The sequence below is a fragment of the Lagenorhynchus albirostris genome, chromosome 2, assembly GCF_949774975.1.
Source record: "Lagenorhynchus albirostris chromosome 2, mLagAlb1.1, whole genome shotgun sequence".
Classification (NCBI taxonomy): Eukaryota; Metazoa; Chordata; class Mammalia; order Artiodactyla; family Delphinidae; genus Lagenorhynchus; species Lagenorhynchus albirostris.
In genome coordinates this window covers 174,820,798-174,833,406 of record NC_083096.1, presented here as the reverse complement: position 1 = coordinate 174,833,406, position 12,609 = coordinate 174,820,798, and the positions used below count along the sequence as shown (strand labels likewise).

Here is a 12,609-nt window from a genome sequence, read left to right as displayed (position 1 = left end):
GCAGCCCCCGCCCCTCCCCCTCCCCCCACCCACCAGCCCCCTCATTACTGACCCTCCCCCACCCGGCACAGGGTCTGGCCTTGAATCTCAAAACACAGATGCACTGCTCGTGTCCCCTTATGCTCACTTGGGGAGGCCCCTTGTCAGGCCCAGGTCTGGGCACTGAGATGAACAGGCACAGCCCCTAGTTACGGCTCCATGTCTCCTGGGCAAACCAGCCTGGGCAGGAAAGCGCAGTCAGTGACAGTGTGCGTTCTGGATTCCGGCTAGCCTGGGTTCAGATCCCGGTTCCCACGTGTGTGCCTTTGGGCATCTCCCTTAACCTCTGAGAGCCTCAGTTTCCTCATCTGCAAAACAGCGATCATGGTGCAGACCTTGCAGAGCTGTGATGAGGACCATATGAGAGGATGGATACAGGGCATTCAGCATAGCACCTAGTGCATGCTAAGTGCTCAGTGACTCTCAGCTCTGTGTCTTACTACTAGTACCATAATAAGAGTGTGAAGAAAGGGCTGGGCAGAACAATGAGACAGCAGGAAATTCTGCCTCCTGGGAGAGAGTCCTGGAAGGCTTCACAGAGGCAGTGACATATAGGTTGGGCCCTGTGGGGTGAGTAGGAGTTTCTGGTCAGATGACCAAGGACTTTGGTTCAGTAAATATCTGTCTGGTATATGTGCTGTAGTCATGCTGAAGAGGGTCCCAAAACTTAAAGAAAAAAGAGTCAGTCCCCACAACGAAGCAGGCCTTAGTAAGCTGCTGTGTCTGCAGGGAGAGAGTTGTAACCTCTGGTGAGCGGGGCGGAAAGACTGTTGAAAACTGCCCTTCAAGTACATCATACCACATGACAACAACTATGACCAAGGTTTGCATGTACCCCGTGGAGAAAACGGAGGTGGGAAACTCGTTAAGTTTCCTCGGCCGTGGGAGGTTTGAGTGGTTCTCCCAGTGGCTGGTGGCCTGGTTGCATGAGTGCATTCACGCGTGTTCCCTCTGAGCTAGACTGTCAGAGGTGGCACTTGAATTTAAAAGCTTCAGCCCCACGGCCCACTTTGGTGTTTACCAGTGACCTGCCCTCTCACCTCCCAAGTATACAGATCCCTTCCTCTCCAGGATGAAAACAGCCCCGGGGGAGCTCCCTGGGCCAGGCACCCACAGCCTCTGCCTGGTCTGGAGCTCTTGGTGCCCTGGGGGCCAGCCCTGAGCAGCAGGGCCCCAGCTTCCCCTGCCTGTCCTTCCACAGTAGGTGGGCTGGGTCCCTAGAAGTTGGCCTCCCCGGGCCTGTCACTTGCAGACAGAGTGTGGCATTAAGTCAACAACCTGTGGAAGCAGAGAGGAGGAAAGGGAACCCCCGGCTCCCTGCTTTCTTGGTCCTCTTCTGGGTCGCAGACTTCCTGCCATGTCCTCACTTGGCAGAAGGGATAAGGGAGCTCTCTGGGGTCTCTTATAAGGGCATCAGTCCCATTCACGAGGGCTCCACCCTCATGACCTAAGCACCTCCCAGAGGCCCCACCTTCTAATGTCATCACATTAGGTGTTAGGATTTCAACATATGAATTTTGGCAGGACACAAACATTCAGACTATAGCACCGCCTGCCTCTCTCTTGGTCCACCTCCAACCTTTCTCCTTCTCCAGCTGGAGGGCCCGTAGCAGGTCCCAGGAGCCTGGTCCTTCTTCAGCAGGTGAGGCAGGGAGAACCTTTACTTGAGTAGCCCCATGCCCATCAATAGGGAGACATGTTTGCTTGAGGGGAGGGGACACAGGGCAGGGGCCAGACAACCAGCCCACAGCCATACCTGCTTTGGTGACTTGCTGGCCCCAGGCGCGAGGGGCACCGGGCTGACCTTGTCCTTGACACTGCTCGTCCTCAGATCATCAGCTTCCTTGGTGTTTTAGGGCTCTTCAGAGAAGTAATATATATATATTAAGATTTATTAGAAGGAATTGGCCTACATGATTGTGGAGGCTGACAAGTCCTGTGATCTGCCTTCTACCAGCTAGAGAGCCAGTGGTGTCATCGAGTTTGAGTTAAAGGCCAGAGAGCCGGAGAGCCGACTTGTAAGTTCCATCCAAGGGCAGAAGACCCATGTCCCAGCTTAACTCTCAGGTAGAAAGCAACTTCTCCCTTCCTCCACTTTCCATTCGGGCTCTCAACGGATCGGATGATGCCCACTCCCCCAGCCCCCGCCACTGGGGAAGGCGACCTACTGAGTCTACCAGTTCAAACATTAATCGCATCCAAAAACCCGCACAGACACACCAGAAATGATGTTTGGCCAAAAAGCTGGACACCCCATGGTCTGGTGAAGTTGACGCATAAAAGTAACCATCACGGGCTTCCCTGGTGGCGCAGTGGTTGAGAGTCCGCCTGCTGATGCAGGGGACATGGGTTCGTGCCCCAGTCCAGGAAGATCCCACATGCCGTGGAGCGGCTGGGCCCGTGAGCCATGGCCGCTGGGTCTGCGCGTCCGGAGCCTGTGCTCCGCAACGGGAGAGGCCACAACGGAGAGGGGCCCGCGTACATCAAAAAAAAGTAACCATCACACTTGGCCTGGGAGGCAGGGTGGTACAGTGGTTAAGACCAGACAGTGGGTTAGACTCTCACCTCTGCCACTTGCTAGCCATGTGGCCTCATCCCTAAAACCAGGATAATGATCGCAACTACTCAGAGCCCAGCCTTGTTAGCACTAAAGTTTCTGGTACACAGAAAGCATGCCAGGGGAAAAATGCTGGTCGTTGTTATTATTATTATTATTATTATTCCCTCTGGGGGATTCAGTCAGGCATTTGATCATGGAAATTCCACAGTGGGTTTCAGGGCCCTTCTGTGGGTCTCTCATCTACCACTGCCTGGTGTTGGTCCCCCTGGCAAACCCAGAGAAGCCACCTGCTCTCAGGAGGCCTCTGGCCAGGCAGGAGCAGGTCCTGGCTGACCGCACACAGACTCCAGTCATGGGCCCTGCCTCTGGGAGGATGGTAGAGTCTCAGTGAAGAAGCAAGAACCATGCGGAAAATTAACCCAGATAGGACCTTCTCCGGGGGTCCGAGGGTCCCAGACGATCCAGGAACCGGGGGTGGGGGAAGTGTTCCCTGAGAACATGCACCTTGAAGGAGGACAGATCCAGATCAGGAAAGCAAACAGGCGGGAATTCCCTGGTGGTTCAGTGGCTAGGACTTGGCGCTTTCACACTTTCACTGCTGTAGCCTGGGTTCAATCCCTAGCCAGGGAACTAAGATCCTGCAAGCTGCAAGGCATAAATGAAAGAATGAATGAATGGATGAATAAATGAATGAATGGAATGTGATGCTGATAAAAGGCTAAGCGGATCAAAAAAGATGGCTCTGTTTAGATAAGCACCCTAACAATGACTATGACGATGGCCATCTTTAGAGACCACCTGTCACCACCTGACACAGGATAATATTAATAATGGCAAACATTAATTGTGCACTTACTGTATGCTGGCTTGGTCCTAATCTCTTTACATTTGCTATTTTTAATAGCAACCCCATGAGGTATGATTGTCCCCATCATCCCCCTTTTACAGAGGCGAAAACTGACTTAGGTCAAGTCGCCAGAGGGACCTCAGCTCCCAGGTTGGCATCCAAGGTCCCAAACAGTTGGGCCGAGTCCTTCCTTCATAAATTCTGGCCACCTTGATCCCCGTCAGGTTTCAACGCCCCAGGCAGGTCTCCTTCAGTTCCTTTCCTGCCACCACTGCCAGCAGGGATTGAGACCTCCACCACACTATCTGCGGGGCTGCAGAAGTTATTTTACCTCTCTGGCCTCAGTTTGCTCATCTGTAAAATAGAGATAATCATAGACCCTGCCTCACAGGTGCTTGTTTAAATATAATAATGCATCTGAAACCTCAGCACCGTACTTGAGATGTGTACAGAACGTTCCGTGACAGTTGCTACTGAGACCTGCACTCCTGCTGCCAGAGATGTGATCATGGGAGGGGGTGTCAGAGTTTTCACCAAGGCTGAAAGCACCTACAGCCTTTCCCCCCAGCCTGGAACCCTCAGTCTGCTCACAACTAGTGGAGCTACTGACTGCAAAGAGACACAGAGACAAAAATGGTCCTGAGGGTCCTAGTGGACCTTCTTCCTAATTCAGGGGTATGTGGTAGGCAGCCACTAGTACACCAGCCAACTCTCAGTGGTTCTGATCCACACACTTCATTTCATGGGACATTCCAGGATCTAGGCTTGCTGCTAGGTGCTGAGGGTAGATGCTGGGACGTGGTCCCCAGCTCCAGGGGAAAGAGCTGGCTGGTCCACCATGTGACCCAGGAGGCCATACCTGTCAGCTGTTGCACTGACCCCACCTGAAGACAGCTTCAAAGAGAAAGGAGAAGAGAAATAACTAGCGGTGGAGTGCCCCTCTGCGGAGAGCCTTGCTTCCAGAACCCGAGAGTACAGCTTTGCCCGGGCTTTTGCTATAGTGCCATCTTTTGCTTTGCATCTCGCATTACCAGTCTCTTCTGACCATCACCCTGGGATGTGATAGTGTCGTTCTCTCATAGATGAGGTGGTTGAGGTTTGGGGGAGCGGCATTACTTGTTCAGTGTCACACAGCTTGTAGCGGATGGAGCCGAGACTTCACACCCAGGCACCCTGACCCCTAGGAGACACGTCCTGGAAGGAATCATCTCCCTGACACACACACCACCTCCTCTAGACTACACTGAGAAGCCTGGGGCTGGCGACACAGACACCTGTGTCCTCCACTCACCCCAGCTGGGAGAGCTGTCCTGGGGCGGCCTTTGGAGTCAGTCACAGCAGCCACCAACACTCTTTCTCTTACTCAGCGGTGTTCCTTGGCTGCTGTCTGCCGGGCTGCTGTTCTGCCACCCGGGTGTCTGCCGATGACCTAGAGTGTGCAGCTCCTCGGGCACAGGGATTTTTCTGGTGTGTGCCTGCTGGTGGCATCCACGAATACTGGTTGAATGACCAGTATCCGGTACCAGTATGAGAAACAGATTGGGAACAGCTGAGGCTGCTTTCTTAGCTAGCTAGTCAGGGAGGGCCTCTCGGAGACATTTGAGCAGCGTCCTGAGTGCATGAGTGAGCGCCTGCTGTGTCCCCGGCACCGTTCTGAGCTCTAAACTTGGATTATCTCATCCAGTCCTCACAATAACACCCTCAAGGACGGGTGCCGTGATCCCGTGTTACAGACGAGGCAACTGAGGCACGACAGTTATTGCAGCTTGTTCTTGCAAAGCCAGGATTCGACCCAGACTCACTCTCTTTCCCAGGAACCTAAGCCACAGCTCCAGCTCTGTGACAGCCATGCAGAAAGGGCCAGACCTTGGCCTCCCAGTCTCTGGCCATCTGGAATTCAGGCCTTCGGTGACAGGGCTGTTAGACAAGGCAGGATGGTTGCCTCTCAACGCGGTCCCAGGCTGCACAGAGACCTGGAGTTCGGCTCTCGATTTGGTGGATGGGAAGACCGTGGCTGGGTGGGTGGGCAGGGCCCCCTGCAGGGACCTTTCCTCTGGAGGAAAGATGCCTGGTGTCCTGAAATTGGCTCTTGCCAGCAGAGGTCAGGCCCCCGATCCAGCCGGCTGTTCCTTGCCTGCTGGCTCTGCTGGACCAGCACAGCTGGAGACCATGGCCCTCGCCTCAGCACCACGGAGAAAACAGCTTATGCAGGAGGACCAGCCGGGAGCTGGGGCCGGGGTGACGGGCAGAGGACTGTGCTGCATTCAGACACCACAGCTAGCTGGGGGTCCAGCCTGTCCCATTGTCGGCTGTGACCCTGTGGGATGGTGGCAGGGCCCTGTGGCAGCCAAGGCAGGTGGGCTGCAGGTGCCTCCTCTGTCCCTGTTTTCCTGTGACACACACGTTACCAAACAGCAGAACAGAGGCCCAAACCCACTAATGACCCTAACTTTTATCAGGCTCCATTTAACTATTTCCCTCAAATGAAGTCATTTAGTCTTTATAACAATTCTTTGAAATGAGGAGTATTGATTCCCCCTCCATTTTAAATATGGAGAAATGAAGACTTGATAAGTTAAAAGAGCTTACCTAGGACATTTGTTTGCTCATGTATCCATTGAAAAAAAACGGCTGAGCATCTGCTAACAGTTTGTCTCTGTTCCAGTCTCCAACCCAGGGCTTTCTTCCTCCAGGGCCCGAGCGCCCGGCCACCTGCGGTGCTGTGGGGCCTCCCTGCGCTTCCTCTGGTCTGGGGGGTCAAGGCCCTCTGGGCCCAGGGTAGGCCGCACCCCGCGCCCCGCACTCCTTGTAACGCTGGCCTCTCCCCACAGGAGAGCGAGGACGCTGTCAAAGCCCTGGCCAAGGAAAAGGACCTGCTGGAGCGCGAGAAGTGGGAGCTGCGGCGGCAAGCCAAGGAGGCCACGGACCACGCCACGGCACTGCGCTCCCAGCTGGACCTCAAGGATAACCGCATGAAGGAGCTGGAGGCGGAGCTGGCCATGGTGAGACCCCACCCCCTCACGCACCCAGCCTGGTGGGGCATCTGCCGGAAGTGATGTCATGGCTGGGAGACAGGGAGTGCACGTGGGCTCACCTGGGAGTCCAGAGTGGAGTCCTCAGGGGCGGGGCCGAGGTGGGGGCGGGGCCGGGGCGGGGTCTGGGATGACCCCTCTGGTTGGTCGTGGCAACCACACCACCTTTCATCCACCTGACTGGGGCCGAGCGTGTGGGGATGCTGGGAAACCATCCACTAGCCTTTGGGAGGAAAAATACCAAAAAATTAATAATTGATTATCTCTGGGTAGTAAGATCACAAGTGGCTTTTATTTCCTTTTTTTTCCCCTGTTTTCATCAGTCTTATTATATTACTTGGGTCCTCAAGGAAAAAAATGTTTTTTTCTAATCCAAAAAATCCCTCAAAATACATGCACTGTGTTTTCCTCAGAGATGGGCAGCCTGCATGTGGGGACAGAGAGTCTAGGTGGTGTTTCCAGGCCCGGCCTGTCAGCAGAACTGAGGTCCAGAGCCCTGGAGTTCTGCTCTACCTGCTCCTGTGTAACCTTGGTCTGCTCACTGAACTTCTCTGAGCTTCAGTGACCTTTATCTGGTCCTGGGGTGGGGGTGAGGGTCTTTATCCCACTCTGCCTTCCCCAAGAGATGTTTGATCAACTTTAGAGAGCTCGTGGCTTAAAGGGCCTTTGAAACCACCATGGCTCAATGTGGTGGTGGCTGGGAGGAGAGTGTGTAGGGAACTCCCAAGGTGGGGGGAGTCGCATGTTTCTTAGTGAGAACTCAGCGTTCTCTGCAGCACTGATGCTGGCTCATGGTGTGGTTACCACCATGGGTTCTGGGTTTGAATCCAGCCCCCATCGCTGTCTAGCTGTGTGACCTTGGGCAGGACCCTTCCCCTGTCTGGGCCTCAGTTCCATCAAGTGTCAATAAGGGTAAATGCATATATCCCATAGGGCTCTTGTGAGGATTTCAATGAAATGATGCAAGAGAAGCACTTAGCCCGGCCTGTACATGGTGAGTGATGATATGACAAGAGGGAGGTTTTCTATGGTCAGTTGCTTCAGGAGCAGGGGTCACCCAGGGCAAGTCAGGATCTGTGGGCCCCTCCTGGGACCAATACCACCCTCTGCCTCCTGGGTCTCCTTGTCCAATGCTGACCCCTAGTGGTGAGAGCTGCCCAGGCTGGAGGAAGCTCCAGCTGCTGGGTCTCCTCTCTGGGGTCTTCCCACCAGTGGGGTCGGTGGTGCTGGCGGCCCTGCTGCCACGTGCAGCCCAGACAGAAACCTTTCAAGTTGACAGTCTCGGAAGGGAGTGCAGGGTGAGGTGAGACCTTCATTCTCCCAAGTCTTCCCAGCGTCCTGTGATGGACAGATGGCTCTTGCTTGCCATGGACCGCTAACCTCAAGCATCCTGGGGAATTCTGGGGTCTTTCAGGATTGGGAGCCAGCTCACCTCTGCTTCCACTCTCACCATGCCCGGATGACTCGACCTGCTTTAGTTCTGGCCAGCGAAACTCAGGATCTTGCCCCCTCCCTCTGGCAGGCATCAGGCCTCTCTGCTAAGTGTGACTAGTTAGGTGAATGTTTGCGGCTCAGGGTGGTGGGTTTGCTGTAATGTCAGCACAGGCACAGCCTGTGAGAGCCCCGGTGTTGGTGTGTGTCCACTTGCCCGGAGGTCCCCTCTGTTGCCCGCCATCTGCAGAATTTCACAGCCTGGAGGCTTCCAGGGCTGCCAGCTCCAGGCAGTGTTGTCCAGCTCCCCTCACTGCACTGCTGGCCAGGACGAGACTAGAGGGAAGGTACCTTCCCTGCGTGTGTGCCTGAGGTCCTCGGGTTGCAAGCAACAGAAAGCAGCTCGGGCTATCTGAGCACACAGGGTGCACTGGAAGAAAGTCAGGAGCTCACAGGTGCAGTGGGAAGGTGGAGGGCCAGGCTTGGAAATGGGCCGAAGCCAAGGCAGCCGCAGGGAGTGGGGAAGCCAGGATTCCATCTGGAATGGTCCACTCCGTGGCCCCTGCTGGGGGAGATGAACCCAAACCCTTTGCCCTCTGAATTTCACTTCAGTTTTCAAAAGTCTGATCAAGTACAGGGTATTCAAGTGGTCCATCTGAGGGTCACTTGCTTACTCCTGATCTAGGAGTTCTGGCTGTGGCTCTGGTGATAGGTAATTTCTTAAGTGACCCGCCCACAACACGGAAGCCATGGCGCAGCTCCCTGGTGAGGGGTGAGCAGGCCCTGCCCCAATTCAGGCATTACCCCTCCCCAACCCAGCCTCCGCTGGGTCTCCACACACCCTATGCAGCTGAAAAGGGCCGCTTCACTCGAGTAAAAGTCAAAGGACGTTGGCTTCCCAAGAAGCAAACACCCCTCTTGGTGCTTTGCTGATGGGCTGCAGCCCGTGGGGAGGGGACACTTCCTGATGGGCTGCAGCCCGTGGGGAGGGGACATTTCCTGATAACAACTTCTGGCCGAACTAGGCATTACCACACCTGGAGCAGTTTCACTCCTGTAGCCACGCTGGCTCTGTGGAAACACCCTGTGGTTTGTTTGTTTGTTTAAGTAAAAAATTTTCAATATGCGTTTTATTGAGATATAATTCACATATTATAAAATTCGTCCTTTTATGACATAAATTTAGTGATTTTTAGCACATTCACAAAGTTGTGCAACCGTCACCACTATCTAATTCCAGGACAATCTCATCACTCTAATAAGAAGCCCATATCCATTAGCGGTCACTCCAGTGAGCTATATATTCTTGTTGTGCCCATTTTACAGATCTGGAAACAGGCTCGGTGTGCAAGAGGCTCACCCAGAGCTGCCCAGAGAGTTGAGAGGCAGAGCTGGGAGGTGGGCAGTCCCCGTGCTCTGTGATGGGAGGCCTCTGAAAGGACACCCAGATGCTGGCCTGAAGGAGGCGCGTCCTCTTACCAGCCATCGCTCATCCCTCAGGCCTTCCCCAGTGGCCTCTCCAGTCACTGAGCAGGCGGGAGACAGGGCTGCCAGCCCCGAGATCACAGGCTCCCCCCAAGTGCTAGTCCTGTCCACTCCCTCCCCCAGGAGCCTGGTTCCTGGTGACCTAGTTTTCTATCAACGTTCTCCAAAATGGGAGACAGTTCTTACGTTACTATGTACACTGTACACAGGGCTTCTCACCCTCAACACTGTTGACACTTGGGGGCCGGAGAAGTCTGTTGTGGGATGTCCTGTGCGCTGTGCGGTGTGCAGCAGTGTCCCTGGCCTCCACCCACGAGATGCCTGTAGTGCCTCCCAACTGTGGGGAGTAAAGTCTCCGGACATTTCCCAGTGTTCCCTGGAGGGGGAGAGAATTCACGCCGGTTGCGAACCACTCCTCTGTAAAGTGTGGGATTCCCTCGTCTCAGTGTCTGTCTCTGCCCTGGCCGTGCAGTTCTAACACAGCCCCAGTTGGGGGCCTGCGTTTCCTGGCTGTGTGATCTTTGACAAGTGACTTAACCTTTCTGAGCCTGTGTTCATACGTATAAGACCTTCCTCCTGGGGTGATTGTGAGGTGAGGTGACGGGAAATCGGGGCAGGCTCTCCACCCACACTCAGTGGACGTTAGCTGTTGTTACTGACGTTGGAGACCAGCCTGTCCTCGGGCCGCGCCGGGACCAGGAGTCGTGGATTCCCACGTCCCGTCCACTAGCCAGTCATTTTGTGTCCTTGAGCTGCCTGGGCCTCAGTTTCCTCGTCTGTAAAAGTGACAGCCGCCACAGGCCCAGGCAAGAGTAGGGCGCGGTGAGGGACCAGCGAGAGGCAGGGTCGAGCGTCAAGGGTCAAGGGTGATCGCGGTTTGTTTTTTAACGGCCGTGCTCTGGGCCGTGTTGTTACCACTCGTGCCCTCTCTCTGAGGAAACCAGCTGGCCACACAAGCACACCTCCCGGCCCCGGACCACTGCCATCCTGGCCCAGCAGACCAGCCCTGGCCCACAGCCAGCTCTGAACACTGGGTCTGAGCTCAGACCCCCGGCCACACACATGAGGTCAGGGCCCACCCGAGCCCGACATTGTCCCCCAAGAGCCTCCCTCCACCCCCGGGCCTGCGGTTGTCAGAGATGGTATGGAGCCAGTATTGCCTCATCAGCTCATGCTGGTACCTCCATGCTGGACCTGCGACTACTGCAGCCTGAGATCTGGGACAGAGTCGCGGCCAGTAAGCCCAGGAAGAGGATGGTGGAGTCAACTTGTAGCTGGCGTCATGCTCCTTTGGTGCAGATGCAGCGTCTCCGCAGCTGGAGTCCACGGGAGCACGACCCTTCTCGTGTTTGCTTGGAAGGTTCCTGCCCCGGGATCCTCCCTGCCTTTGGCGGGAGAGACGTTCCCTAGCCAAGCTCAAATTCCTTGGAAAGCCGGTAAAGGGTTCCCTTTAGCCGCACTCACAGCATCCCTCCGGGGCCAGGCCTGTTCTCTGACTGGAAGTACATCCTGGCCTCCAGGCAGCTAGGAACCTGAGGGTGGGGGAGGGCAGGGCCCCCGTGCCGCTCTCCCTTTCCACTTCCCAGATTGTCTGATCTCAGGGAGGCATAAGTCATCCTAACAGCCTGCTACTTTTTGAACAGGACAATAGACCAGACAGTATCCTGGGCTTTCATGTGAATTATTCCACGTCTGACTCCTACTTGTGAAATGGAAACTGTTTCATGATAGCAGTCACCAACGTTCATTGAGCTTTTTTTTTTTACCATCGGCTAAGTGTTCTCCATGGCACCCATGTTATCCCCATCAGACAGACTAGGACATGAAGGCACAGAGAGGTGAGGGGCCTCTCTTAGGATCCCCCAGCTAGGAAGTGGCAGAGCTGGGATCAAATCCAGGCCGCTGGATGCCACAGCCTAGGCTCCGAGGCGCTGTGCCGGGCCACCTCATCCCACAACTTACCTATAAAAGTAACCCCTCAGTTCCCATCTTACTGTGAGGACCTTGAGGCTCAGAGTGGTGGAGTAACTTGCTGCAGATCACACAGCAAGTCAAATAGTAGAAGTGGAGTTTGAACCCAGTTCTGTCTGACTTTTGTCACATGAGGGTGTTTGAGCCAATTCTTCAATTCCCAGGAGCTCAAAACTGCGGGCTCAGGGTTCTCAGCAGGGGGTGGAGGCGCAGAGGGAACTCCCAGCATTGAGTTGCATTTAATGGAAGAGATTAGTAGAGAAATGCTGTGCAGGCTGTCACAGGAAGATGATTCAATGCAGCAACGAGAGAGAGACAGACAGAGAGTACATGCACGTATTTTAAGTTAGACCTTACGTGCCTTGTCTGCAGTTCACGTCTCTGTTTCGCTCTGTCTCAGAGGTTTAAACTCATGAGTGGACAGTTTGTGAGAGGTTCCTGTGCTCAGAATTCACAGGCACACCTGCCCCATCCTGCAGGACTAACCGTAGGCTCCTCCCCATTGTCAGGCAGCGATGATGCCAAGCCGCCTGCTGAGTTAGAAGGTGCTGCTCTCAGGCCCAGACCGAGGGGAGATCCACCTGGAAGAAGGAAGCCAGGTGCGGACAGGAGAGCAGTCCTGCCCAGGCCTCTTCCTCGTGCCTTCCTGTGCTGCCTCAAGGGGCTGCTTATTTCAGTGGGCGACTTGGACTTGCCTGCGCTTTCCACGTGTGTGGCTGGGGATGTCTGCAAGAGGGCAGAGCTGAGGGTTAGTTAGCATGATGGCAGACCGACTGGGCGCTCATTTCCCACCCAAGTCCACCTTCCTGGCAGCCAAGATGGATTGGACAGGAGGAAGCAAGGGAGTGGGGCAGCTGCCCGCATGGAGCGGTGCCAGGATGGAGGGCTCGGAGGCCAGATGCACAGACACCTGGAGGGGAGAGCAGATGTGGTCCCGAGTGAGATGCGGCGGTCCAGGAAACATGAGTCCGTGACACTGGACCTGCAGCAGGCATGCGGCAGCTCCAAGACACAGCCAGCCTGCTGAAGGATCGCTGCACCGTCCCTGGGTAAACTAACAGAGCTGCTTCCCTGGGCCGTCCGCCTGGACGTGGCAGAAGCCTGCTTCCATTTCCCCTGCAGATCTTTACTGAGTGCTTCGCTGAATGTGCCCAGCCCCAAGCCAGGTGCTGGGGATCCCGTGGTGACCAGCCGCGCCCCACTCTCTGCCTCGTGGATTCAGAGTCGGCATCACTTGTGCTGGT

The 12,609-nt window shown here is 55.2% G+C and overlaps 1 protein-coding gene across 4 annotated transcripts in view; it reads left to right on the top strand.

Moving 5' to 3' along the window:
* Positions 1-12,609, top strand: part of KAZN (kazrin, periplakin interacting protein) — a 1,131,324-nt gene that overhangs the window by 1,062,604 nt on the left and 56,111 nt on the right. For all 4 annotated transcript variants that reach the window (XM_060141382.1, XM_060141383.1, XM_060141384.1 and 1 more), the window contains one exon: positions 6,278-6,448. In XM_060141382.1, the coding sequence (XP_059997365.1) occupies positions 6,278-6,448 (171 nt within the window). The remainder of the gene's footprint in view (positions 1-6,277; positions 6,449-12,609) is intronic.